Source organism: Echiichthys vipera (genome assembly GCF_963691815.1).
Source record: "Echiichthys vipera genome assembly, chromosome: X".
NCBI lineage: Eukaryota > Metazoa > Chordata > Actinopteri > Perciformes > Trachinidae > Echiichthys > Echiichthys vipera.
The window spans coordinates 21,476,705-21,504,381 of NC_139825.1; the positions used below are offsets into that span (position 1 = coordinate 21,476,705).

Genomic DNA, 27,677 nt, shown 5'->3' on the forward strand with positions numbered 1-27,677 from the left:
ATGCAGATGACACACAGATATATCTCACACTGTCTCCAGATGACTGCAGTCCAATAGAGTCATTATGTCACTGTTGAGAGCAAGTCAAAAATCGGATGAACCAAAATTTCCTTCAGTTAAATCAGGAAAAAACTGAGATCATTGTTTTGGCAATAAAGAGAAGACGGTTGCTGTCAGTAAACATCTTGAGTCACTGTCCTTAGAAACTACAGACCAAGTCCGAAACCTTGGCGTGCTGATAGACTCAGATCTGACCTTCAACGGCCATATCAAATCAGTCACCTAATCTGCCTTTTATCAACTTAAGAACATATCCAGAATTAAGGGTTTTATGTCACAAACTGATCAGGAGAAGCTGATTCCTGCTTTCATCTCCAGTAAACTTGACTACTGTAACGGTCTTCTGACAGGACTCCCCCAAAAAGTATCAAACAGCTGCAGCTCAAGTTTTAACCAGAACAGAGAGATCAGATCACATCAGCCCAGTTCTTAAGACCGTACATTGGTTCCCTGTCAGCTACAAAATAGATTTGAAGTTCTGCTACTGGTTTACAAATCTCTGAATGGATTTGGTCCAGAATACATGAATGACATGTTAGTAGAGTATAAACCCAGTAGAGCTGAGATCTACAGACTCAGGTCAGATAGTGGAGCACAGAGTTCAGACTATGGTGAAGCAGCATTGAGCTGTGATGCTGCACACAACTGGAACAAACTACCAGCAGATCTGAAATCAGCCCCAACTGTGAGCACTTTTAAATCCAGGTTAAAAACATGTCTCTTTTCATGTGCTTATAGCTGAGCTCTTTTTAATGACTTTAAACATTATCTATTTTCTTTTCTTTTTACTTTTTTATTCTTCTTGCTTTTAACTGTTTTTTGTTTTGTTTTATGCTGTTTTAATGTATGTAGTGCTCTTTATGTAAAGCACATTGAGTTTTCTTGGTAAATGCGCTATTGAAATATAGATGCCTTGCCTTGCCTTATATCTGTATTCTTTTTTTCCGTATTCAGTATTTCTAATTTTTAAAAGGATGGAAACAAGACTCCGAGTTTATGGCTGTGGTGGTCCAGACAAAAGAATGACATTGAAATCTCTGATGCAGTACAAAAAAATAAAATAAAAATCCTTTTTGGTTATTTGGTGAAGAGAGAATGCAGCACAAAAGCTAAACCATAATGAATGTCTGAATGTGTCTAATCTAGACACTTATTGTAGGTCTTATATGGAATCAGGAGTTCTTGGGCAGAGTAAGACCTGCACACAAAATTAACAGTTTAAAAAGTAATAAATCATTACATTCCCTTTGGAAAAAAATAACTCTGTGATCTGCTTTCTTGCCTTTTTGGCACATACTATAAATATCAACATCAATAAATCAATCAATCAAATTTTATTTGTATAGCCCTTTACAATAGCCAGATGGTACCCAAAGTGCCTTACATCAAGGCAATAAAATAAGACATAAAAACAACACATAAACACACAAAAAAGGTGCTATAGTGCTGCAGGGTGTTAAAGGCCTTCTTAAGAGCATAAATTATACAAACAGGCAAAAATAAGTACACAGAACTACACTAGTCAGAGTTGAATGCCAATCTCAAAAAGTGTGTGGTCAACTATATCAAAAGCCGCTGTGAGGTCCAGCAATACCAGCAGAGCAGGGTTCCCAGCATCCACCAACAAGGCAATGTCTTTATGCACCTTAACCATACTGAAATGTATCAAGAACAGAATTAATCTCTAAAAGAGTTCGTAATTGAATAAAAACAACTTTTTATACCTTAGAAGAAAGGCAAGTGGGAGACAGGCCTACAGCACAGAGGGGTCAATATGTGTTTTTTTGAATGCAAACTTGATTCAACAGAACTAAAAACCTGCTTCAGAAACTAGGCTGAAATAATGTTTAAGGGACAGTTAGTTTGTTTTAAGCCACTAACCACCTTAGTGAGAGACGACAGAGAAATAGACTCAAATTGCTCGAAAACAGCAGATTGTGCAGGAAGAGCACACACATCATAAGCGGACATAAGCCTATTACTGATATTCTGCCTGACTGATGCCACTTCATCTATAAAGAAAAAGAGACAAACTCTTCACAGGTTGTTGTGGAGGCATCACGCAGGACAGTAGAGCATGGGTTAATAACAGTCAATAGTTTTAAATAGCACTCTCGAGTGATAATATAATATGAACAAACACAGGCTAAATCAACTAGATAGCTGCATTTTGTATTTCGTTGTCCAGTGTGTAATAATTGATTGAAAGTATATATTAATTTGACCACAAGTTGTGTTGTTAGATGGAAATATTTGCTTTTGTTACATGTGTTTTACATCATTTTGCAAACAAAATGTATCATTTTGTCCAGAAACTTTCAGTTTTTGAAGACCTCACATCTGAGTGGACCAATGTGTACAAGCAAGTGAGGAAAAACTGTAAAAGGTAGGTCTTACAGAGCTACAGATGAATCAAATAAAAAAAGACAGTACTCATTATTGTAAGCATTAAGATTTACCCTCCTCATTAGCTCTCACTTGTGGTATGAGCAGTAAGAAGAATTTACAGTAAACAATCTCAAAAATACCAACCCCTGTTGTATGGGCTTGTCAAATTTCGACTCTTAATTTACAGCCAAAGAACATAACCACTGTGACTCCTCAAAGTCTTCAATATCATGGTGTTTCCCCCCCTGTTTATTCGCACTGTTGTATGCAACACCTAATGGATCCTCGATTCTGTTTGGATGTGCCTCCCTATAATGCCTTCAAAATTCAGAGACATAATAAGCAGCCTCTTTCATGTGCTGAGGTGATGTGAGTCCCTGAGGAATTGACTCTGTGCTGCTCAAAGTCAAGATTTCCTCTCGCAGATGAAAAGGATATTAAAGTGGGTGGGGAGCGTAAGGGGGCCTGAGAGCAACACAGGGAGTTCAGGGGTAAAACTGAAAGACAGATGTGAAGTGGGAAAAGAGCAAAAAAAATAAGTTAGAGTAAAAAAATAAGAAAAAGGAGTGGAAATGGTGATTATTTGAATACAAGTAGAGCAGAAAGATAGGAATCATAATTGGTGAGAGATAACAGTTTTCTAATGCTACAATGTTAAAGTCTAGCAGTCATAATTAATAGAAGTGAGATGTCCATGTCTATTTTTCTTCATTGTAAAGCAGGTCGAGGTGCTATATACATTCTGTGAGTATTTCAAAAATGCTAAATCCAGACAGAAATGCACACAGCCGGTATTCAGAAACCGTATTAAATTAAATGAAAAGGACAGAAAATTCGAAACACCTCTATGACCTTAGTAATAAACACTAAAAACATAATGATATTCACGACAATGTCAATAAAAACTGAACATTATGAACTTCATAAAGATATATGCTATGGCCAGGTTGATGTATTGAGCTGTATGAGATTATACAGGTGTATTTATTAAACTGACTTAAGCAATCTGGCCATTCAATAAATGTAGTGGAGTAAAGAGAATATGTCCCTTTACAGTTAATGGTGTAGAACTATGACATAGTATTTGATTGAACTATTAACAAGGAAAAAATAACGGAGTGAAAGAGAAAGAAACAATGACATCAAGAGGATGACAGATACAGAAACAAAGCCACAGAGAGCCCCGCTGCATGCTTGATTACTTTAAGTAACAGAGCAGTGCTGCTGCTCCCCTATAGACTTCATTATAGGTGGGCGTTAAAGTACAGCATCTCTGAAGATGCTGATCATTCTGCAGAACCATCATTATACTGTACATGTTGTAGCTATGTGGTTTTAAATGAGAACCTCTTCTTGATCATACTTAATAGGCCTTTAAAGCTTTCTACCCTAAGATAATTGCAACAGACCAATCATGGCATCAAATGAAAATGTGATACGAAACTTTTCTGTGATACGAAAGTGCAATGCAATATCAGAGAAGCAACATAGCGAAATATTTAATAAACATAAACAATAATGGATGTGTATGCACAGTGTTTTTTTTCCCTTTATGGAAAACTGGTTAGATTAAATGTAAAATGTATTCTGTAGCTGAATAAGTGTTGGTCTTGGGAGAACTGATAGTGTGTGAGGGTAGAAGCTCTCAGTGCTGGCCTGGTGCATCTGGTAGGTTCTTTCAAGAATGGAGTTACGACCAGATTGGTTCTCAACGCAGTACAATACATTTTTTTAAATGAAAAGCTTGATCATCATCAGATGATAGCCGATGGGTTCCAAGACTGCATTTCAGCCTCTTTTGCTCCCCCTATGGACTGTTTATTTGATGTTCAGTTAAACTAACTAGGACTTGTTGAAAAAACAGTAAAAATCAAAACTAACTAGGCAAAAATATGGTTAGATAAGAAAAGCGATTCCCCATTATGTCTGCTAGTTTGTATTAGCCAGGTTATCTCTGGTTGGTCTGGTGATCAGTGAACCTTTACTTTGAAAACTTAAAAAAAAAAAGCTTACCAAGCATATTCATTTGTAGACCATTACTTAGTGGACATTTTGAACACTTGACTTTTCAGTTCTGTTTCGCTCAACGATCACAAGGTGCAACAAAGAGCCTTTTCCACATTCGAAAAATAAGATATTTTATACAATAGTTTGTTTGAAGATTTTCTCATAGCATCACATGGGGAAAGTTATGATCACTTTGAGTTTCAATCAACAAAGGGAGATCATTAATAAAAATTTCACATGGATAATACTGTGACATTTTTCACAGAGATGTGTTTGTTTTGCTGCATAAACTCACACTCCTGTACCACCAAAACTATCACGTGTGAAGAATCACAGGGGATTTGGAAACCCGTCCTCTCTTGACCACTATGAGATTGAGAACAAAGTCTGAAATAACGCATGCACCCAAGTCTGTTTACTGAGCCGAGCTGAGCGTTGCAGAGTCTAGCGAAGAGGCTCGTATGATCAAACAGGGGTCTAAATATAGAATGCTGCTGCATGATTTCTTCTGCTTGAGCAGGGATTCACCCAACCTCGGCTGAGAATGAAAGGAGAAAGAAAGGTAGGAGAAAAGCTCTTTCAGAACAAGTGTGCAAGTGTGTGTGTGTGTGTGTGTGTGTGTGTGTGTGTGCGAGAGAGAGAGATGTGAACTCAGTCACATGGCTATGGAGGTAGAATTGTCTCAAAAAGATTAATACATATCGAAATTATATATATTAATATGCATACATTTATAAATAAACAAAACACAAATATAAAATGTGACATACAAATAAATAGACTAATTTGTATAAATGAACGTGTATTTGTAAAAATATTTTTGGGATTTAAAAATAAATGTGCTTGAATTTGCGTTTGGATTCTGCATTCGTGGATTGCTTTTTTGGCTTTTCTCTCGATCACGTAATTTTTGTGTTGTAAAGCTCATTTGTTGCACGACAACAGAAATAGAATTTCCAGGTTGTCTGTGGGGAGCTGAAGCAATTACGGTAATAACGCTAGCTTACCTGCTACTGACAGACCATCTAATGCAACATAGTGTAAAAACCAAAACATAAGTCCCGCTGTTATTAAAGCCGGTAAGTGTTCAAAACTTCAGCGCCAAGTAAAGAAGACTTCTCTGCACTGCTGTGTACCACTTCATCATGGTGTAATTCCATCCTGAGTTTCCATCGTTTCCCTGTGAATGAAGAGGTGAAGGCTGTGTGGACAGTAAAGGTTTGCCGGGAGAACTTCTCCCTGACTGCCGGTACTTAGGTTTGCAGTGTTCATTTTTTTTCCAGGGGATTTTGTGGACTCAACGACTGGGCCGAGATGTTTAAAGAAGGGCGCAGTCCCATGTCTGTTTGCCTCTCTGGCACCTAGGCTCAATGTGCTGACGGCGGACAATGTTAACCGCAGATAGAGTCTCTGCAGCTGCGGTCTACTTTTACTGTATAACACATCGCTGGGAGTTTGTTACATGCCCATCTTTCAAGGACTGCAGTTAGCCATTGGCTAAGAAGAGAGTTATGGCTACAATTGGACCAAGAATCAGACCAGGGACGAGTGTACTGAAATACTTGAGCAATTTTTCGCGGCCAATGAAATTGACAATGCAGATTGGCAAAAGGCTATACTGATCAGTGTCATAGGAGCGCAAACCTACAGCTTGATGCACAAGAGAAATGTCAAGCTTGTGACAGAGTTGGACATATAGCAAGAGCTTGTAGAAGCAAAGCTCAACTGAACCCGAGAAAAACGTAACTTGCAAATGAAAAGAGTTCACGCTACCATTCTCACAAAATACACGAAACAGAAGATGAAAGTAAAAGTGATAGCTCTGAGCAAGACTCCTACACATTGAACTGCATCAAGAGTAGACCAGAGCAGCGAAGCCAACTGTACAAATTAGGACGTCGGAGCACAGCGTTCCCGCAAAAACTAGTCCCCTAAAATGCTGATATGAAACTCAAGGAGGAAGATGTAACCTTTGAAGTTGACACTGGATGTGGCCTAACAGTCATGAGTGAAGAGATATTTAAAGAGACGTGGAGACACACTAAACTCCCTAGTTTGAAGCCCATCAAAATTAAACTGGAAACTTACAGAGGGGTTTCTGTAAAGGTGATAGATGCCACACATGTCAGAGTCCGATACCATCAACTAACAAAGAAACTCGCCCTGATCGTGGTCAAAGGGGATGGGCCCAGCTTGCTAGGACGAGGCTGGTTAAAGGACATATAATTTGGACTGAAGAGAAATAGAAAAAAGATGCAAAACTGAAAAAGTGCACCAGATTACAACAACAGAATAAACACTCGTGTTTAAAGTGTTAAATAAGCATGAGAAGGTGTTCAAAGAAGAGTTGGGCACCCTAAATGGCACCAAAGCTACTATTTGTATAAAACAGGATGTCGTCCCACGTTTCTTCCGCCCATGGTCTGTCCCATTTGCCAAGCGAGCAAAATTAGATGAGGAAATAGACCAACTGTTGAAGGAAAACATCATCTCGTCAGTGAAATACGCCAAATGGGTGGTGCCCGGGGTGCCATTCTGAAGCCTATAAGGACAGTAAGACTGCGCGGGGATTACAAACTTACAGTAAATACAGTGGCTTCCCCGCAACAGTATCCAATACCCAGAGTGGAGGACCGGTTCACAGCACTGTCTGGAGGAAAGCAGTTCTCTAAACTAGACATAATAATAATGGATTTTATTTATATAGCACTTTTCTCAGTACTGAAGGCACTTCTAAGAGTCCAGGTTCCATTCATTCACACAGACATACTGTATATGGTGGTGAAGCGTGGCTGCTAATCAGCACCTGCGGCTCCTCTGACCACCTCCTCAAACATACAGCAGTCATACACATTCACACGAGGCAAGGTGGGTGAAGAGTCTTGCCCAAGGAAAGCACACTGCCACAGCCCCAGCTGTTATGCTTACTAACAAATACTCCTGGATGAGGAATATGCGAGAGTAAACAGGCATCGAGGGCTATTTACGTACAACAGACTGCCTTTTGGAGTGGCGTCAGCGCCAGCCATATTCCAGAGGACAATGGAAGGCCTTTTGAAAGGGATACCTAGATGATATCCTGGTGAGCGGGGAAAATGAGGCAGACCACCTGAAGAACTTAGCCAAGGTGTTGAATAGGTTGGAGGAGGCTGGGCTGCGTCTGAAAAGAAGCAAGTGCGCCTTCATGCAAAAAGAAGTGGAATATTTGGGGCACAGAGTGGATGAACAGGGGCTCCACCCAGTGGAAAAGAAAGTTAAAACCATCATGGATGTTCCTACTCCCCTAACATCACAGAACTCAAAGCATACTTGGGTTTGTTATATTATTGCAACAAATTCCCCCCCAACCTAGTAACCCTGTTGGCTCCCCTACACAAACTTTTGAGACAAAATGTATACTGGTCATGGCAAAAGAAACAAAAAGAAGCGTTACAAAAATCCAAGAAGCTGCTGAACTCAGCTGATGTGTTAATTCACTCCAGGAATGGGAATTAATTTTAACAATTATTTGACATGTTTGGATGTAGTTTGTGTGTGTGTGTGTGTGTGTGTGTGTGTGTGTGTGTGTGTGTGTGTGTGTGTGTGTGTGTTTGCATGGGTATTTGCGTATTAGGAACCCTAACAATGAAATCGCCACAGATATCTAAATGTTAATTTCAGTTTATTGTCATTGTTTTTTAAAACCCAAATGGGTTAATGTCTTGTTTTTATTTCATTTTATTTCAGATATGCATCGTACAAATCTTTCCTGGCCTTTTGGAAACAAGTGGAGCCAGCTGCAAAGGCAACATTTGTCAGAATCTCCTCTGCCAATGCTGCCTCAGGTATCACACCACACCAAGCTACAAAACTGCTACTCGTCGATGAATTGCTGCTATTTCTGATGTATCTTTCTGTGGGCCTGTCTCTCAGGGATCTAGCCAATCATTTTTCGATTCACCGGACCACAGTCAGCAGGATTAAAATATCATGGACTCCAGGGTCCTCGCTGAAACTGTCTGCTGCCGTGCTGGAATCTTGATTGAAAAACAATATTGTTCAAAAAATGTATTTGTTGAGAGTGGATAAGTGTATGAATGTATGTACCTGTATTTGTTCAAGAGGGGGCGCTGTTGCGCCAAATATGGCATGGGGTCACGTGTGACTGATGACACCACTACCTTGTAAGGGGAATGTTTCCCTCTTCTCTCTGTACCTGACTCTCACAGAGAGCAACATGTTGTGCACAGTTCCAATAAACAACGTCACAGATTGATGGCTGAAGAAACAAATGTCTGAACATCTGTTCATCTCTTTGGAATTATTAGTTTGCTGTGTAAGGTAGGCAGAAGGAATAAGCCTATCCGCTATAAGGTTATGGGCCCAGGAACCGAGAATGATTCGAAAGTTTGACGGACGCGTGCATCGATAGTTAGCAAGATGGCACTAGCATACAGTAGTAGAATACAAAAGAGCTAGTTTAGCATCAGAAGTACTGGGAAGCTAAAGCTAGGCTGAAAAGGAACAAAACTGATCTACAAACACATAGGCATGGCGAGACATGAGGTAATGGGTCACTGCAATTACGAGGATATCTTGAAGCTGCAGGATGTAACAGAAGACATGCACATTAAATGTGCGAAACGTAGACCTGATAAAGAATGTGCAGTGTGCATAGAGAAAAAGTTCACCCAAGCAAGAAACAGAGATCCGACGGATAAGGTAAAGACACCACAGCTGGTGAACACTGATCTAGCTGGTCCAGTAAACAATGTGTCCATAGACTATACATGCAGTCTTTCACAGATGTGTGTATGGGGGCAGTGTTTGTTTACTTCTGAAAGCAAAAACGTGATCTACCGTAATTTCCGGACTATAAGCCGCTACTTTTTTCCCTCGTTCTGGTCCCTGAGGCTTATACAACGGTGCAGCTTTTCTACGGCTTACGGTAACCAGGGGCGCACACTACCGAGGATGCGCGAGACCGAGGCAGACATCTGGCGCCAGGTAACGAGAGCAAAACAAAGAGTAAGAGAGCTTCAGCGACAGTTTGCGCGAAGGAAGTGTTCATGCAAACACCCTCAACATGGAAAACAAACGGAGAAGTGCATATGATGCTGCTTTTAAGTTAAAGGCAATCGATCTGGCTGTCAAAGAAGGAAATAGAGCTGCTGCACGTACCCTTGACATCAATGAATGGCTGGTTATTTTGATAACGTAAACGGCCGCGGGACTGCACTTTTACTGCCGTGTTACAGGCGAGCACTTTGTATTACTTTGCACCGTTGTATTATTTGTACTCTGCACAAATGCTGTTCGCCATGTCAAAGATGTGAAAGTTTGATTGAATGATTGAAAGATTTATTGTTAATAAATGGGACGCTTTGCGTTCCCAAACAGTCATCTCTGTCCCGACAATCCCCTCCGTGGTAGCAGGAACCCCTATATACTACGGTAATTACACATCAAAACGCCTGCGGTTTATAGTCGGGTGCGGCTTTTATATGGAGCAATCTGTATTTTACCCTAAATTTAGCTGGTGAGGCTTATAGTCAGGTGCGCTTTATAGTCCGGAAATTACGGTAGTTTGGGCCACTGAGAAGTATCTGGCAGATGTAGTGCCTTATGGCACTGTAAAATGTTTTAGATCAGATAAACAGGGCCGAGTTCACAACAGCAACAGAGAGTTTGAGATACTACTGAGAAAGAACAAAATCAGACACAAGACTTCCTGCCAATCTGAAAGGGAAGGGCACATTATTTTCGAGATGGCCGGATGAAAGCTTATTGACAGTGACCTACCTAAGAGTCTTTGGCACTATGCCATCCAGGAAGGAGACTATACCAGGAACCGGTGCTTTTAAGCACACAGGCACTACCCCATATACAGCATTGACAGGTAAAAGGGGCAATCTAGCCAGGGTGCATAAGTTCAGGTCAGTGTGCTATGCCTACCAGTAGGTATCTAGCTTACTACCCCGGAAAAGGAAAAGTGCAGAAGCACAGACCTGTGAAAAACGAGACTCAGACACAGGAGCGAGGGCTGGACCCCATAGTAGATCGGGAGTAAAGCAGTCGGGGCGTAATTGGAATGAGATGCTTCACACATGTCTAGTAGATGACCACTACACTCAGAACCCGACACACCACTGCGTCTACACGTCTAAAGAGACAGGGAAGGTAACAGTAGTTATCTGGGTGGATGATCTTATCATCGCAGCCAGCAACAATGTGAGTCTAGAGAAAGTGAAAAACATGTTTTCTATCAGATTTTAGAAGAAGGACCTAGGTAGGTTGAATTGATTTCTGGTCATGGACTTCAGCCAGCCAGACAGCTGTGTAAAAGTGTCACAAAAGATGTACGTTGAAAAGATACTGGAACGCTTCGACATGCAGCAGTGTAGGTTTAGAGAGACACCATGTGTTTGACTACTCTGAAAAGGCGCCTAAAATGTCTGATGTGAAGAAGTACAGGGGGGCTGTCAGCAGTCTCATTTACTTGATAACCTGTACACGACCTATGTTTTGTGGTGAGCAAGTTATCACAGCATTTGGCTGAACCTACAGATGACCACTGGGTTACGGTGAAACATGTTGTGCTGATCTGTTTCAAAAAGATCAGCAAGAGTCTAGGCCTAAAGGCATACAGTGACGCAGACTCGGCTGCAGACACTAGTGGCAGACGCAGTACCACTGGGTATTGTGTGAGTTTGAAATGCTCCTTAGTTTCTTGGAAAACCAAGAAGCAACCCACAATAGCACTATCCACATGCAATGCTTAGTACATGGCTCTAGCTCTAACAATACAGGAATGTATCTATTTGGAGCAACTCCTGGAAGGCAGTCTTCTTATACTTGCTTCCTTGTTTATGAGGACAACCAGGGGACAGTTAGAAACCAGTGTTTAGACGAAGATATAAGCATGTGGACATATCCCTTTATCAGATCTCTTGCTTACTGTCCCACAGATGACATGATTGCAGATGTTATGACAAAGCCTGCCTCCAGACTTAAGCTGGGGAAATTTGCAGCAGCCATGTTTGGTGTGTAAAATGTTGACATTTAATTATGCCATGTTTTTGTTTTGTGTATTTAGTTATGTAAAAGTTGTACAGTATACACGTCATTCATAAGTGGAAGTGTTGAGAGTGGAAAAGTGTATGAATGCATGTCCCTGTATTTGTTCAAGAGGAGGCGCTGTTGCATTGGTGGCATTGGGTCACGTGCGACTGATGACACTACTACCTTTTAAGGGGAATGTTACCCTCCTCTCTCTCTCTCTCTCTCTCTCTCTCTCTGTCTCTCTCTCTCTCTGTCTCTCTCTCTCTCTCTCTCTCTCTCTCTCTCTCTCTCTCTCTCTCTCTCTCTCTCTCTCTCTCTCTCTCTCTCTCTCTCTCTCTGTACCAGACTCTCAAAGAGAGCGGCATGTTGTGCACAGTTCCAATAAACAACGTCACAGATTGATTGCTGACGAAACGAATGTCTGAACATCTGTTCATCCCTTTGGAATTATTAGGAATAAGCCTACCTGCTAACAGTATTAAAAATATTTTGCACAATGTATAAATTCTGTATGAATATTCTGGGAAATGATTTTGACACACGTAGGCTATTAGGTGTATTTTGTCATTTAATGTAATAAGTGTGAGGCCTAATCAACACAGGTTCATGGAAGTTACATTGTCATAGTCAGCCAGGCTAGTGGTCACCGAGTAAAGAGGTTTCCCGCTTGTTCCATGCAGCATACATCCATGGCAGAAGCAGATTAGCAAATTAATATAGACTAATGACAGAACAAGTAAGAAATATGGCATGGAAAAGCATTTCTAACACTGCAACCACGACAATGGAGAGCAGCCGGTGAGGAGACTGTCCGCTCGCCTCTGCTGCAGTTGCAACGACAGGCCCAGCCCCAGCACCCGCAACCCAGGCTAGCGTGATTTGATTGGACGAGCCTTTTCAGCCAACATCCAGTTTCAGATTTCCATTGGGCTAATGAAACATTTTCACATTCTGTGGCACCGGCTTGGTACTTGGAACTCCAGCTCAAAATGCTTGGGCCAAACATCGCCAAAAAGCTTACCGATCTCACAAAAGACAGAGGGCTTAAGTGTGTCACAGTCCAAGATGTAGCATTGTGTTTGACAAAGCTCCAGCCACAAACAAGAGCCATGTTTTTAGAGACAGAAAAACTGATCAAGTTATGTCTGTGCCTACCCATCTCCGTGGCCTCACCCAAGTGCACTTTCTCCGCCTTCCGTGATGCAAGGCGCACCTCGACATTCGTTCACCTGTAACCATGGCGCCCTGCCTGTAGCTCAAAGTAATTGCATGGTGCCTCTGCGCAATTTCCAACTCCTGCTATTCATGCAGTTTAACGTCACACAAGTATTTGTGCAAGGTGGTAGCGATGGAGGAGAGAGTGTTATTTTGACTGTGTCTTCTTTGCATAATAGATGTGGAGAACTGTTCAATAACATTCAAATTGTCAGAGATTATTTCCTTGTGGTTTGCATAAAAAGGTTGAAGATGGAGACAGAAAGTGTTAATTTGTGTGAGTGTTCTTTGCGTAATGGATGTGGAAAACTGTTTAATAACGGGCTTAAATAGTCAGATATAATTTCCTTGTGATGTGCATAAAAGGATTTTGGAGCTAACAGAGTCGCGTGTGACATAAACATAGATGGTGCAGTGACTCAGGGCCCGTCCAGGGCACTACTTTAGTATCGTTTTGGTCGACCATCCACACGCAGGCGGCATTATCAGAGCCTGAAAACGGTATTTTGTGTAACCAGGTCCCGTCTGGACGACGATTTCGTTATCGCCCTACCTCCGACCTCTAACCCCGCGGTGTCACATAACAAGAACAGTGTTGCTGCGAGAGGAGAGAGACACAGACCTGTGGACTGAACTGTACTCTGAGCGGCTGCATGTGAATTAATTTGGCAGACTATATATTTCTCCTTTTCACTGATGGTCTGAATAAGTCGCTAAATTGGTCGCTTGTAGCTTTTTATAAATAAAGTTGCCAAGAAGGTCGCGAAAAGTAGCAAGACAGTGCCTGTCTGTGAGTGCTTTGGGATAGGGAAGGGCTCAAATCAGCACCCGCTGCTCGTTGAGTACTCTAACTAAAGAGTGATTTGTGCATCACACCACAAAAGTATCCAATAACACCAGAAACAGTCGACAGATCTCTCACTAGGATGGAGGAGGATTTGGGAAGTCACCAGATTTGGCGAGTAAGTCTCCGGTGTGTTTGACACAACAGCGGCTCTCCCTCTCTTCTTCTCCTTTGTTGCTGCATTTCTGTGTGTTGAAGATTGTCGAGATGGGACAGGCTTATGGAGAGGAAAAGATTTAAGCTGTCTCTCCCCTCTGTTGTGATGGGAAATGTATGGTCACTCTACAACAAAATGGATGAACTAACGGCACTAACATGGAGCCACCAGGAGTTCCGTGAGTGCAGTCTGATGTGTTTCACGGAGACATAGCTGCACAGGGACATCCTGGATCAGAACGTTTTCATGGATGGCTTCCACAGAGACTGCATCACCTACCTGCTGAACAGAGTCTACAGTCATCTGGACAAGCCTGCGAGCACTGTGAGTGTCATGTTCTTTGACTTCTCCAGTGCATTCAACACCATCCATCCGGCTCTACTGGGTGAGAAAATGTATGCGATGCAGGTGGAGGCCCCCATCGTGTCCTCGATTATGGATTACCTAATGGGAAGACCCAGGTATGTACACCTACAGAACTGTGTGTCTGACAGGGTGGTCAGCAACACTGGGTCCCCACAGGGGACTGTCCTCTCTCCATTTCTCTTCACCCTCTTAACCTCAGACTTCAACTATTGCACTGAATCTTGCCACCTTCAGAAGTTTTCTGATGACTCAGCAATAGTTGGCTGCATCGGAAAGGGGGATGAAAGTGAATACAGGACTGTTGTGGGCAACTTTGTCACTTGGAGTGAGCTGAATCATTTGCAGCTCAACGATTAAAACAAAGGAGCTTGTAATGGATCTGAGGAGGGTAAAAACACCTGTGACCCCTGACATCCAGGGGGTCACTGTGGACACTGTAGAGGAGTATAAGTACCTGGCGGTGTACTTTAATAATAAGTTGAACTCGACTAGAAACGTCGACTCTTCTTCCTGAGGAGGCTGAGGTCCTTTAACATCTGCCGGACGATGCTGAGGATGTTTTATGAGCCTGTTGTGGCCAGAGCGATCTTCTTCGCTGTCACATGCTGGAGCAGTGGGCTGAAGGTCCGGACACCAACAGACCGAGCAAACTGATCAGGAGGACCGGTGATGTTGTGGAGAGGAGTTGGACACCCTGACAACCATGGCAGTGAGGAGGATGCTGTCCAGGCTCCGGTCTATCCTGGTCAATGTCTCCCACCCTCTCTATGACACACTGGCCCAGTAGAGGAGCACCTTCAGCAGAAGACTCCTCGCACCCAGATGCACCACAGGAAATCTTTCCTGCCTGTGGTCATTTAACTATACAACGCATCCCTTGGAGAGCCTGTCGACCCTCTCTGTAATACGGACTCAATCATAAACAAATGTTCTTTTGCATATTTTACGGTACTTTGCAAAACATTATAGTACTTTTGTATATATTACTATTGTAAAGTTGATATTATATTTATATATATATATATATATATAGTTTTATATTTCTGTTTTTTATATTTATGTTCTCTGTATAATATTGTTGTTGTTAAATATGTTGTTTGTATAGCTGGAGTTTGCAATGAAAATAATTTCCCCCTTGGATTCAGAATCAGAATCAGAAACGGTGTGTTCCTAAACCATCTGTTTGTACAGTTGGTCGAAGAGTAAACCATCTTGTCACTTATAGTAATACCTCCACACAAATGACCGCAGTCGAGGTCGAGATGACGGAGTTAGCATGCTAATCCTGACAACTAGCCTCCGGGGCGAAGTGATAGCCAGAGGCTAGCTGTCACTCAAGAGGCTGCACCCCTAATTATTCATAAACTTTAACCTCCAATAAAATAAAAACAAGCCTGTTACAAAAATATTCACCCTCCTAATTGTTGTCATGGAGATATGACTTAAACATACAGACTAGAGTGTTTTTTTGTAAACAAGCCCTGAATAGATTTAATTATGCTGTGAAAATCGGCCTGTTTAACATGGGGGTCAATGAGAAACTACTCTATTGTGCAAACTACTCTTAGTGGCAACTCGGAGAACTGCAGTTTTTGGATCAACCAGGAAGTCGCTGTGGTGGGGGCTTGGTTTTCCACTCAGAAGTGTCTGTACGCCTGTTGTTTACAAACATTCTGAAATGTCACATACTGAAAAGTAAAAATGATGAAATGGCCCTTGCTACTGATTTATGAATATACAGTAAATCCCTCTATTAGATTGTTTACACAGATGCATCAATGTGTAAGGTAGCAATTTATTGTCATTTATGTTTTCAGTTATGTCCTGAGATAACCTTTGTCATGATTTGGCACTATAAATAAAATTTAATTGAATTGAATTGAATTTAAATGAATTATGTCCAGTGGGTCCCAGCCTAGGGGCCGGGCCCCCCTAAAATGACTTAGAAGATAAATAACGTTCTGCTACAAAAAACGGTATTATTTTTGTGGACTTTTTGGTCAAATGTGGGGTTTGACCTCCTTGGGGTTTGTACAGTTATTTAAAGTAAACCATCTGAGAAGTTTAGAGGGGAAACATTTCTCACAGCTCATAGATATCTGAAATCTGATAATGACACTCATGTAAACATGTTAATTGTCTGTGCACTATACCTTTAACATATTATTTCTTTAACATTTTTTTAACAATATAAAATCTTAATCTCCAAAGTAACAGATAAATATAGCTGTGAAACAGGTGAAGTCTATTGCATTAAGAAATACAATATTTCCCTTCAAGTAGAAATATAAAGTAGCAGTAAATGGAAATATTCAAAAATGTACGTAACTGACAGCACCTCAGTAAATTAGCTTAGTTATAAGAAAAGACACAGGAAATCATGCCATTTCCACACTTTCATTTCTAATGAAGAAACGTGTGTTAACTTTACACACACACACACACACACACACACACACACACACACACACACACACACACACACACACACACACACACACACACACACACACACACACACAGTCACACCACAATCCACCAACAGGGGGCAGCGTCTTTAAAACACACCACACTGACTTCCTCCACTCTTCTTCTCTTCTACCGAGTTGGATTTCCTCTCCTTTCTTTTCCCGTTGTCGTCTGTTCGTGTAGCAGGTACGTCAGTTTTCTCCATCTATGGGACATTAAAATCTTAATCAATCCTCTTGTTTTTTAAATCCCCGCACTTAATCAGCCACGGATGGTGATAAATCACTTTATCGGTAACATTTCCACCGTAGTATTTTTAAGATGTGATCTTGATTAATGGTTAAATTTCACATTTTGGAAGTGCTCGCTACATGAACAGCCAAAACACGGCTTAGTTGTGTTTCAATGTATGTTATAGTCTAGCACCCACTTTTTCATTCACATTTGAATGCTACTGTTAACACTTAAAAGTGCAACTGTTTACGTCGTGCAAAGTTTACTTGACTGCCGATGTTGTGCTGATTAAATTATAACACGTAATGTACCTTTTTTTTCAGATTAACCAGTGTCGAAATGGCCAAGTCTAAGAATCACACAACCCACAACCAGTGTAAGTATGACTACTGTGTGTCATAAATGCATGACCAATATGAATGTGTTATTTAGCTTTATTTTACATGCGTGTACCCATTAACTTCCTGTCCTGATATATATATTCCAAGGTGTTATATTTAATACACAGTATGTTTTTTGTAGTATGTATATGAAGGTAATGTTTAATGTAGTTTGTATATCCTATTATGCTTATTAGTGTATTACATTGCATGTATTTTATTACTGTGTAATGTAGTGTTAGCAGGTTGATCATTTGTATCATTTTGTGCCGGTTATGTTCAAGCCCAACTGGGGACAAGAGTTGAAAATTAGCAACAGCGTGCAGCACATCGGTTGCATTCTTCGTACTGGATCCTTGTTAAACTGAATCATCCCTATTTAATGAGGATGCAAGGAGTGTGGCAAATGGTCTGTATTAGTGTTAATTGTTCTTTCCCTTGTCTGAATAGCTCGCAAAGCCCACAGGAATGGCATCAAGAAGCCCAGGTCGGACCGTTACGAGTCACTGAAGGGAGTACGTACAGTTCTGTCATATTTGCATGCACCCAAGAAAACTAATTATTTTGAGAAAGAGGTGATGCAGGAAATCAGATGTTAACAGGTGTGGCAGTAACCTGCTTAACTGCAAAGTGTCTGTTAACATGCAGCACACCAGTAATAAGTTCTGGCCTGCTCGGATCTTATTTTGGACCGATGGTTTACTGATTTTAGGTATATTAGTGGTACTTAGGGTATTATTGTGTGTTGGAACCTTTGGACTAACTACAATGAGTAAGTGGTTGTGGAAGACAGCTCAGGCTTATGGAGGCTACCTCCCTGCTTCAGTGGGCTTTTTTTGTTTATTTTGAATAGGATGATGTGTCCCTAAAGGTAATAATATATCCTTTAATCCTGATGCTTGCCTCTCAAAACAGTTCTTTCCATGTCTGAGATCTTTAAGCACTTGTAGAAAGTGGAGTGAAAACAGAAAATGGGCTTTGTTCAGGAGAAATTATTTAAGTCCTTTCCCAATCACAGAAACTGGTGTTGTCATATTTAGGCATGTAGACATGGTGAAGACGATGTGCTGCATTTCAAACCAGCATCAGAACGGGGAAGAAAGGTGATTTAAGTGACTTTGAACGTGGCATGGTTGTTGGTGCAAGACGGGCTGGTCTGAGTATTTCAGAAACTGCTGATCTACTGGGATTTTCACGCACAACCATCTCTAGGGTTTACAGAGAATGGGCCGATAAAATATCCAGTGAGCGGCAGTTCTGTGGGCACAAATGCCTTGTTGATGCCAGAGGTCAGGAGAATGGCCAGACTGGTTGGAGCTGATGGAAAGGCAACAGGAACTCAAATAACCAATGGTTACAACACCTGTGAACAGACAACACAACCTACTTTCCAGCAGAGAGGGAACAGCAGCAGAAGACCTCATTGACACTTTATTAAGCTCTAGGTATACCTAATAAAGTGGTTGGTGAGGGTAAATGTTTTTTAAATCAAGATTACTGCAGCAAGCCATTGGTAAAATGGCAACTAGAATATGAGTTTTTATTATTTAGCTAATTTAGGAGTTGGTACTGCTGTTAAATTATCACGTTGTCTTACAAGGAAAGTTGATGACAAATCTTTTGCAAAAATATTAACGCTACATGGGCAGCTGAAAAATGACGAATTAAAAAATGATAAAAGCATTGTTGGAAGTTGTCATCCTGTTGGTTGATTGCATCGTGGCTGGACAATATGTAGAATTCAAACATTAGTTTTTGACCAAAAACTATGTCAATATTGCATTGATACGGCAGGGTTCACTCTTAAGGCTTTCATAAATATTTACAGTTTTTTCTTAAATAAAAATGTGGATGAAGGCACACAGAATGGCTAGAAACTGTTTTAGTAAAGAAAATCACATTGTAATGCAGCCTTTAAAACAAGACAACACTGTTATATTATAATACCCAAAGATGATCTATAGTCTCATAATGATATGCAATGCCATATTAATGGACAAATCAGTTTTGCTCAGCTGAGACTGAATCATTGCTTAAATATTCAAGTGTAAAACTTGGGAACATCATCTTAAGATGCTCCATAATTGTTTTTTCATGCAAACCATACCAGTCTTAACCATGTCTCTCACAAGAGTGCCTGGGAAATAATGCTACTGGTTACAGTTGATGCTGGTGTTGAGATGTAGTGTTTAGAATTAATTAGCTAGAGACAGACTACTGTCTTGTGGATGAAAATGTGTTGTACCTTGGCCACTGGTTATTTCATCTTAACTGTGGGAGTGACTGCACATTTGCAATTTGTATAGACCAGATATACTAGTGAGAGTTCTATTACTATATAACTTTTTAATCCCGATACTACACAGCCCTAATGCAGATTAACACGTTTTTGTCTTTTGCTTAAATTGGTTGGAAGTTGGTTGATTATTTACCTTTAAAAAAAAAAATAGATCATAGATTTTTGCACCACTTCAGCACCTGAGTCCCACCTGCTCACTTCACTGTCTGTTTTTTCTTTCTTGGCTACAGGTGGACCCCAAGTTCCTGAGGAACATGCGCTTTGCTAAGAAGCATAACAAGAAGGGCATGAAGGCTGCACAGAAAGCACAGAAAGCTGCTCAGGCACCGAAATAGATCGCTGGTCACCTCCATGTCTGTCAGTGTTTCATAGACTCCACCATCACAATAAAGCTATGCTTTAACAAACCAATATCAGATGTTTCCCTTTTTATTGTACGACCTCAGTTTGATCCTACGTAATGAATTCCTTGATTTGATGCCTGGGGTTCCTCCAGTGCGGTGTTGACTCTTTGTTCATCAAAATAGGGAACGAGGAATGAAATTTCAGAGGGCTTGTTTCTGGTCAAGAACCTTTGTTACAGGACTCTACCTACGTTTCTGGTCTATTATCGCTCAAATAAAGGAAAACACCCCTAAAATCTATTTTATTTTTAAATAAGGTTCAAATTTTAAAAAGATTACATAATAGTGAGTTTTCTGACACGTTTTTGTGATGGAACCCCGGTTTCCACCAAGCTTGTTACCGCCAGTTAAATGTTGAGATCCATAAGACTTGAATAGTATCAAACACAAGATTGAACTCTTGTCAAGTTTTGGTTATGGGTTTAAAAAAAAGTAAATTTATGTGCATGACAAATTACAATAGAATACTTAATTCACCCCATCCAAAATACTGCGAAGCATGACAAATTATAAAAGTAAGGTCATAAATTGATTTGATAATAAGTATAAAATGCATGTGTAGAGGTGAAGTTTGCCAGTACACGTTTCACACACTTCACTGCTTTCAAAAATCCTCATAATTGGATATTTAAAAAGTGGGTAGATGTTAAAGGAATTTATATATGTATCATCCCACAACTATTTTGAATAAGATATGCAACGGCTATTCTCAGTCATTAAATCAGAGGAAGTACATAAATACTTTACTTAACAGCAATACCTCAGTCTAGAAATACTTCTGTTACAAGTGGAAGTCAGGCATTCAAAATATTAAGTTCAAAAGTCGGGAAAGTAAAAGAGCTCATCATGCAGAAACACCCGTTTCAGAATAATGTATATAGTATTTCTGGAGTATAATTAGTGATGGATTAATGTGTAAATGTTGTCAAGTGAGTCTATATGTCAGATTCACAAGTTTGTTTATATGTTGTATTAATAATCTGAATGTCCTTCGTCAATAGTAACTTAAGCTGTCAAATGTATTAGTCCCAGTATAAAGTGGCATATTTTATTTTGTTTGTCATGCAGATTTAAATTTTAACATTTTTATTTTTTATTCATCAAAAATTACAATCATAGACATACAAAAACAATACAATTTCAGAGCAAACATAAGTTGCACATATTCAAGATGTGTAGAAACCAAACGACAATACATGTAGAGAGGTGAGGGATGAAAATAATATTGTAAATATACAATTGTAAAAGGATACACAGTAAATAACACCACTAAACAGGTAAATTAATTATACAATATAAATAAATAGAGGATTATCATCAGGGTGGCAGGTACTGCTGCATTGGATACATGGTACCTGGCGCCTTGGCCTCACTACAACAATATCCGACCCAAAAGGATTTCTCGCTTAATAATTTTGGTGCTGTACCTGTTTTTTCTGCTGGGTACAAAGATGGGGAAGTTGGCGATCTCGAAGTATCACTCCAGCAAACATCATGTCTGATTGCAATATTGGTCAAATGCTGATAACTCCAGTCCCGGGCAGATTCATCCCAACTAAATACATCCACTCAAGCCAGCTTGTGCCTTAAACAACAGCAGATGAAAACTGTTCCAGACTGCCCGTCATGCACGCGTGTTGTGGGACGCTACAACGAAACCGAAAGGCCTTACCACTTGTTTGCTATATTAAGTAATTCATATATTTTTATGATATTAATATGCAGAAAATATCATTTTTGGTCAATAGCTTCCATGTCATGTGACCCAGTGATTCCAGAAAAAACTGGTGTGTCTTATTTGATCCCTGTATTAAACGATGTGAGAACTTCACCGTGGTTGAATACGTGGGGCCAGAAATTACTTTATCCCCTCAGACGTCCTTCACTGTTTCGTATGGAAGTCTGGATTATTGTTTTCATGTTGGCTGGCATGTTAAGTTCATCCAAGCAGTGACGTGCAGTGAGGGTTGGGGTTGGGGAGGCACTGACTCACAAGTCAGATTTACAAACATACAGTAGGATGCCAATAGGATAGGAGGAGAGAATAGGATGCTGAAAACCATTTTAAAACACCAGTGCAACTGTATATTGCAGTATATCTTACCTTTACTGTAAATGACTGTATATTGAGGTATATTTTTCCTCTACTGACTGAAAGTCCAGCTTTGAAAAATGTCTTAGTTTAGAAATCAAATCCTCCATTTTCAGGGGGAGAAATGACAGCTTGTCGCTAAGCTCTACAGCGTCGCACAGCACACACTGTGTTTCCTTTTTGCACACAGGTCAGAGTTCATCGTGACCTGGCTGGATGCAGGCTATCAGGCTGCTCACTATCGCCGCCTTCCTTGAGGCAGAGGTACTGCCTGCCTCAAGGAAGCATTTTCCCCTGTGGATTTATGTCACATCAATAAGATGTAAATATTACACACATACGTAAAATACATCACTGAACACCATGGAAAAGAAGACGTATGCTTTTATTTCATAAAAGTGTCCTCAACCATCATATTGGAAACATAAACAGAAATGGGAACAAGCACGCGCAGAGGGCACGCGCTCAATCCAGTTTGTGAGTGATTGCGCAATCTGGAGGGAGGCACGGACTCACCTCTCGTCTCCGAAGACTCCGTTTATTTAAGCAGGAAATACAGAATTTTCTGCCATTTTTACTATAAAAACTGTGAAAATACATTAAGAACCACACCAAAATCATAGTCCAGAGGACAAATATTAATACTTGTGTTATTTTATTATTTCGTTTCTTTTTCCTCATGATGACAGGGGAGGCACTGCCTCACCTGACCGCATGTCACTGCATCCAAGTATTGTAAATTCTCCATGACGTTACAACACAAATATGCAAATACAACGCATAAGCCCGCAGCCCCTTTGCCCTCTGCTTAAAAAATCCAATGATTTTGTCCACATACACAGCTGTAATCTTTAACTCATGGCCAAAATGTGTTTGAAGAAGATCTTTGGCCACCGTGTACCCTCTGGTAGGTGGCATGTACTGACAGCTGCGCAATAGGTCCTTAGGCTGCCCCCTGGTGAACTGCTCGAGGTAGTGCAAGCGGTCTCCACTACTGGGTGTTTTAGCCTATGCACTGCTCCAAGGCTCCAATGAATGATCTATATTGCTGTGGGTTTCCATCAAAAACAGAAATATCTCTGTGTGGTAGAGATTGGTAACATTGTATCTGTGCAAGAAGCGCTACGGTGTTGGTTTGGCTTTGCAACAGATTGTAGATGTCACCAGTAACCCGTGGATTACCAGGATGTGAGTCTGCTTGATGTTGTCCTATTTGATGAGATGTGGTTTCATGTCTGTTCACTTCCCTTGGTCTTGTTGGGTTTGATTGAGTGTTAACATACAATTAATGTTTCTGCTGAGTTGTAACCGTTTGCGGTGCATTGTACTCCTTAACGTGATGTTTGGGTCCTGTACCTTTTCTGAAGTAAGATTCCAGTCCATCTGTGCAGTTGAACCACCTGCAACACTGCTATGACATGATGCCCCAACAAACACTGACAATTTTGCTGCAGATGCTGCCAATTCAGTCTCCAGCTCCAGTTATTCCTTTTGCTTCCTTAGCTGGTCTGCTTGCTCCTGCAAGTTATTTTTCTTTTGTAGTGCAGCAGCACATGCCAGTAGTGCAACTCTTTCTGCCTCTGCTTGCAGCCCTGCAGAGGATGATGTTGAAGATCTACTGGTCTTTGATACACTACTTTTATAATAAACACTGGATTTGACATTTGAAATACTGTCTTGAGGCTCTACATTAACTTCTTCCTCTTGAGGATCCACATGTAACCCATCATTACCAACACAGATGTCATGAACACCCTTTTCCTTCAGAACCAACCATTTGTTTATTTATGACACAAACTCATCGACACTAAGCATTTTAACCTTGTACCACATTCATGTTTTTCCACTTCAACTTTAGGCAGTAAACCCATCAAAATGCACATTTTGTCTTTTGCTTCATCATAAAAACGTTATACTTTGAAAATGTACCCTTTTCTTCTTTTGCATAGTTTTTATCAAACATTAAACCCACAATTGTTTTTTTTAAGACTGAATGCCCTTTTGAGGTTCCCACCTCTTTCCTTTTCTCAGTCATTTTCACTGTCCGCTTTTTTACATTGGGATTTAAAGGATTCACAGAGCCAGACGCATCCTGTTCCTTTTCAGTAAATAATTCATAGTAGAGTCTGCGCTCTTCATCCATAGTTATTATGCAAATGCAAATTGGCACAGTCTCGAATAGCACTTTTCTTTATTGTCATTTATTTGCAAGGATATGTGCAAATCTATGTTTGTGTGTGCGTACTTTAACTGTTTATCATCTTTTAGTTGACAGCGCCACACATACCTGACGTCAGCCGGCAGCTGATGTGAGGTCGGGTTTACTTCTAACGACTCACTGCCAGCCACTTACCACAATCCTGTAGCCTCGACTGCAGGGCTCTCAAGTTTTGAAGACAGGCAAGAGTGACATTCTCTTTCCTGGACGGGGATTAGTAAACCTATTTTTGAAAATATATTTCCTATAAAAAAATGTTGTATGTTATGATTATTTTCTCATTATTAGGTAAATTCTATATACACACGAATTGGCAAGCCATTTCTTACTTCTCTTCTTTCTTACAACCTCAAAGCTGTGAAAACCAAAGTCATTTGTAATGAATTTGATCTGTAATTATTTATGTACTTCAATGTTTTGTTTTATTTATGATATATGCACTACCTCGAGCGATATTGTCACTATTGTTATATTGTTTGAAGATTGAACAGTAATCACTGGTGTACGTCGATTTGTGTGAATACAGTTATGAAACAAAAAAAGAATCACCTGAATAAAACTATTTCATTGGTTATTGGGATGTACTATATTTGTGTATGTATGTATGTGGCTGGGGTATCAGAGAAACTCAGGAGGATCTTCAACAAACACTGCATCCCTGTGTATTTCAAACCCAGTAACACACTCAGACAGAGACTTGTACATCCCAAGGACAGAATACCACACACACACAAAAGCAATCTGGTTTATTCTGTCCAATGCAACGAGGAATGCAAAGATCTCTACATTGGAGAAACAAAACAACCACTGCATAAACGCATGGCTCTGCTGTCCACTTACATCTGAAGGAGAAAGCCCACTCCTTTGATGACAACAATGTCCACATCCTGGACAGAAAGGACAGATGGTTTGAAAGAGGAGTAAAAGAAGCTATCAATGCAAAAGTAGAGAAACCATCGCTAAACGGAGGAGGAGGTCTGAGACAACACTTATCTCCAATTTACAATGCTGCCCTTTCATCCCTACCAGGAGATTCAACAATCTAACCTCAAAGAACAACTGTTCACAAACGGCCTCCTGTGACTCCAACGACTGTCGTTAAGACTCAATAGAGCACTAACGAAGTCTAAACCAACTTCCCACCAACGACTGTCACTCTAACGACGGTCGTTGGCACTTGGAGCACAAAGGGTCCCAGTGACATCATCACCCTTGTGAAAGGTTAAATACCTGGATCTCCACACCAGATAGCTGGACCAGTCCCAGCCTGGTCCTGGTCCAGTCCCAGCCTGGTCAGATTCGTACATGAACTGATGAAGCCTCTTAGATGAGAGGTGAAACGTCTTCCTAGACAAAAAAACAAGTCCAGTTGCTTTTGACTGAAATAGCTTTGGGGACTTATTTTGATTGTATATAACTTGTAAAATTGTAAACTTCAATAAAAAAAATTTCTTTTTTAAAAAGAAACGCCTGGGCTCCTGCTGAGGTGGGGGAGGAGGGGATGATGACCAGGGGCTCAGACCTGCACTGTTCTTTAAAACGGTAGTAAAACTCATTCGGGTTGTTGGCGTGAGTCGTCACTGGAGTAGGGGGTGGACGGTCAGTAGTTGGTGAGCAGCCTTAGACCCGTCCAGGCAGATGCTGAGTCGTTTGCTGACAACTGCTGTTGGAGTCTCTTTGACTACATGCGTTTAGCACCTCTCATCGCTTTGCTAAACCTTTCAGTCAGATATATATTTTTTGGCATGCGCCTTTTATTTTCTTGATATAAACCGGTTTGCGTGTCGTCACTTCTGGTCTACCCGACTCCAGTTTACACCACCGGTCCTCTTACGCCCTCTCTCTCTCGCCGGGGACAGACAGCATGTGAGTACATCCATTGAAATTTGGTATTCACCACACAAATGGGTAATTACAGTCACACTCCTCTTCTCATCTGGCAGTATTTTTGAGTGAGCGTCCAGAAACGCTGTCTTTCACAAACTTTACTATCCGTTTAGCTACAAGCTAACTAGCCAGAAGCATTGGCTAGTTAGCCTGCAAGCTAACGATAAGGATGCGTCATTATTGTGCTGCCGTAAGAAAAGTTACTTAATGATTTATTAGATCGTTTAACTAAAGCGCACACAATGTTAAAAAATATCGCATGTTCTGTTAAACTGTCCAGCACTGACATGTTTTGAAAAGTCGGCTATTAATAAGACCCTGAAGTATTTGAAGAGTGTGGGAGTCATTCAATCAAGAGGGCACATTTTAATACACATAATGTAGGTTTAATTTAGAAATGTGTCTCACAATGTGTGCTTGAAGTGGGATTTACTCAGTATTGTTTCAGCTTTTTGTATTAGGGGCAGTAATAATACAATTTCAATACAACTTTATTAATGGAGCACATTTCACACAAAAATTGCAACTCAAAGTTCTTAATGTTAAAAGCCTAAAAATGAGAAGAGCATTTAAACATGAAACATAAGCAAATCGATAGGGGGCACAAGAAGAACAGCATTTACAGTATTGAAGAATAATGAAATATTTAATAATGAAATAGTTAAAAAAATAAGGGAACCGAAGTGACAAGCAACTCATGGTGGAAGCAGCTGAAATTATTGAGCAAATCATACAATAATAAATGCCAATTAAGGCAGAAAATGTCTTAAAAGATGTGTAATTTGGTGTTTAAGACATGGTGTGGGAAGGTGTTTTTTTTGTTCTAGTCAGGCATCTTTTAGGGAGGCCGTTATTGAGTCAGGCTGTATATGGGACATCTATGTTTTGAGGCTGGGGTCCTTACAGTGAGCGTGTTTTCATGTGTGTACGCAGCTAACGGCTAATATTCGTTCTTCTGGGTGTTCACCGATGGCACCACAAGAAAACAAGTCCTTCCTTGGAGGGGTTAAGGGGGTAGTTTGTTTGAAGGCTCTGTTATTGAGGTTTTGAAAACTTCCTAGACAGTTATCTTTCGACAAAAAATAAGAACAACTACACTATAATTGCACGAACAACTCCTGAGCCCAAGGAGTTTCTTATTTTCGAGGCTGACTTTTTTTATACCCTCTGTTTTACATCTTGGACGAGATGGCTAACGATAGCCAAGCAGCTAAAGCTCAAACACTAACAGACGCCGACTTTAACCTGACGGTCCTGCGAGAGGCAGGTGTTGAAGAGGAAATAGAGGCGATGGAGGAAGAACACCGGAAAATGCTTCACAACCACACACCACTGCCCAGCCCAAAAAAATTAAACCAAGGAATTAAGAAGAGAGAAACCGGTCGGGTGAGATTACAAATGAAACCACCTTTAATGCAATTCAAGTTTGATAAAAAGATTTGATGAACAAGGTGAGAGACTGAAAACCTTTGAAATTCGAATGGAAACTAACACACAGGCAGTGAGAGAAAATAAGAAAGAAATGATGTGCTGAAAAAAGAAAATGTTTCACTAAAGCGGATTTGTTTGGAGCAAACCAGATATAAGAGACGTGGGGATCTCAGACTGATGGGCCT

The 27,677-nt window shown here is 40.5% G+C and overlaps 2 protein-coding genes and 1 long non-coding RNA gene across 3 annotated transcripts in view; all 3 read left to right on the forward strand.

Moving 5' to 3' along the window:
* The first annotated feature begins 4,880 nt into the window (after positions 1 to 4,880).
* LOC310965050 lies at positions 4,881 to 8,697 on the forward strand. The gene is made up of 3 exons (XR_014593773.1): positions 4,881 to 5,017; positions 8,182 to 8,279; positions 8,368 to 8,697. It is a non-coding gene; the product is annotated as an uncharacterized lncRNA (long non-coding RNA).
* Positions 8,698 to 16,694: 7,997 nt separating this feature from the next.
* rpl29 (ribosomal protein L29) lies at positions 16,695 to 19,871 on the forward strand. Its single transcript, XM_083939810.1, has 4 exons — positions 16,695 to 16,733; positions 17,105 to 17,157; positions 17,612 to 17,676; positions 19,691 to 19,871. Exons 2-4 carry the CDS (start codon positions 17,121 to 17,123, stop codon positions 19,793 to 19,795), a joined length of 207 nt encoding a protein of 68 aa, XP_083795936.1. The 5' UTR covers positions 16,695 to 16,733; positions 17,105 to 17,120; the 3' UTR covers positions 19,796 to 19,871.
* A 6,121-nt stretch (positions 19,872 to 25,992) lies between these two features.
* The window catches only part of iars1 (isoleucyl-tRNA synthetase 1), a 62,331-nt gene continuing 60,646 nt past the window's right edge, over positions 25,993 to 27,677 (forward strand). The window contains exon 1 of the mRNA XM_083939819.1: positions 25,993 to 26,040. The gene's annotated coding sequence lies outside the window, so the exon portion shown is untranslated. The remainder of the gene's footprint in view (positions 26,041 to 27,677) is intronic.

Bases quoted from the DNA above. Each gene is read 5' to 3' on its own strand.
- rpl29 (XM_083939810.1), top strand. From the start codon at position 17,121: ATGGCCAAGTCTAAGAATCACACAACCCACAACCAGT. The intron at 17,158-17,611 runs GTAAGTATGACT...TTGTCTGAATAG, and splicing joins TCACACAACCCACAACCAGT to CTCGCAAAGCCCACAGGAAT. The intron at 17,677-19,690 runs GTACGTACAGTT...TCTTGGCTACAG, and splicing joins GTTACGAGTCACTGAAGGGA to GTGGACCCCAAGTTCCTGAG.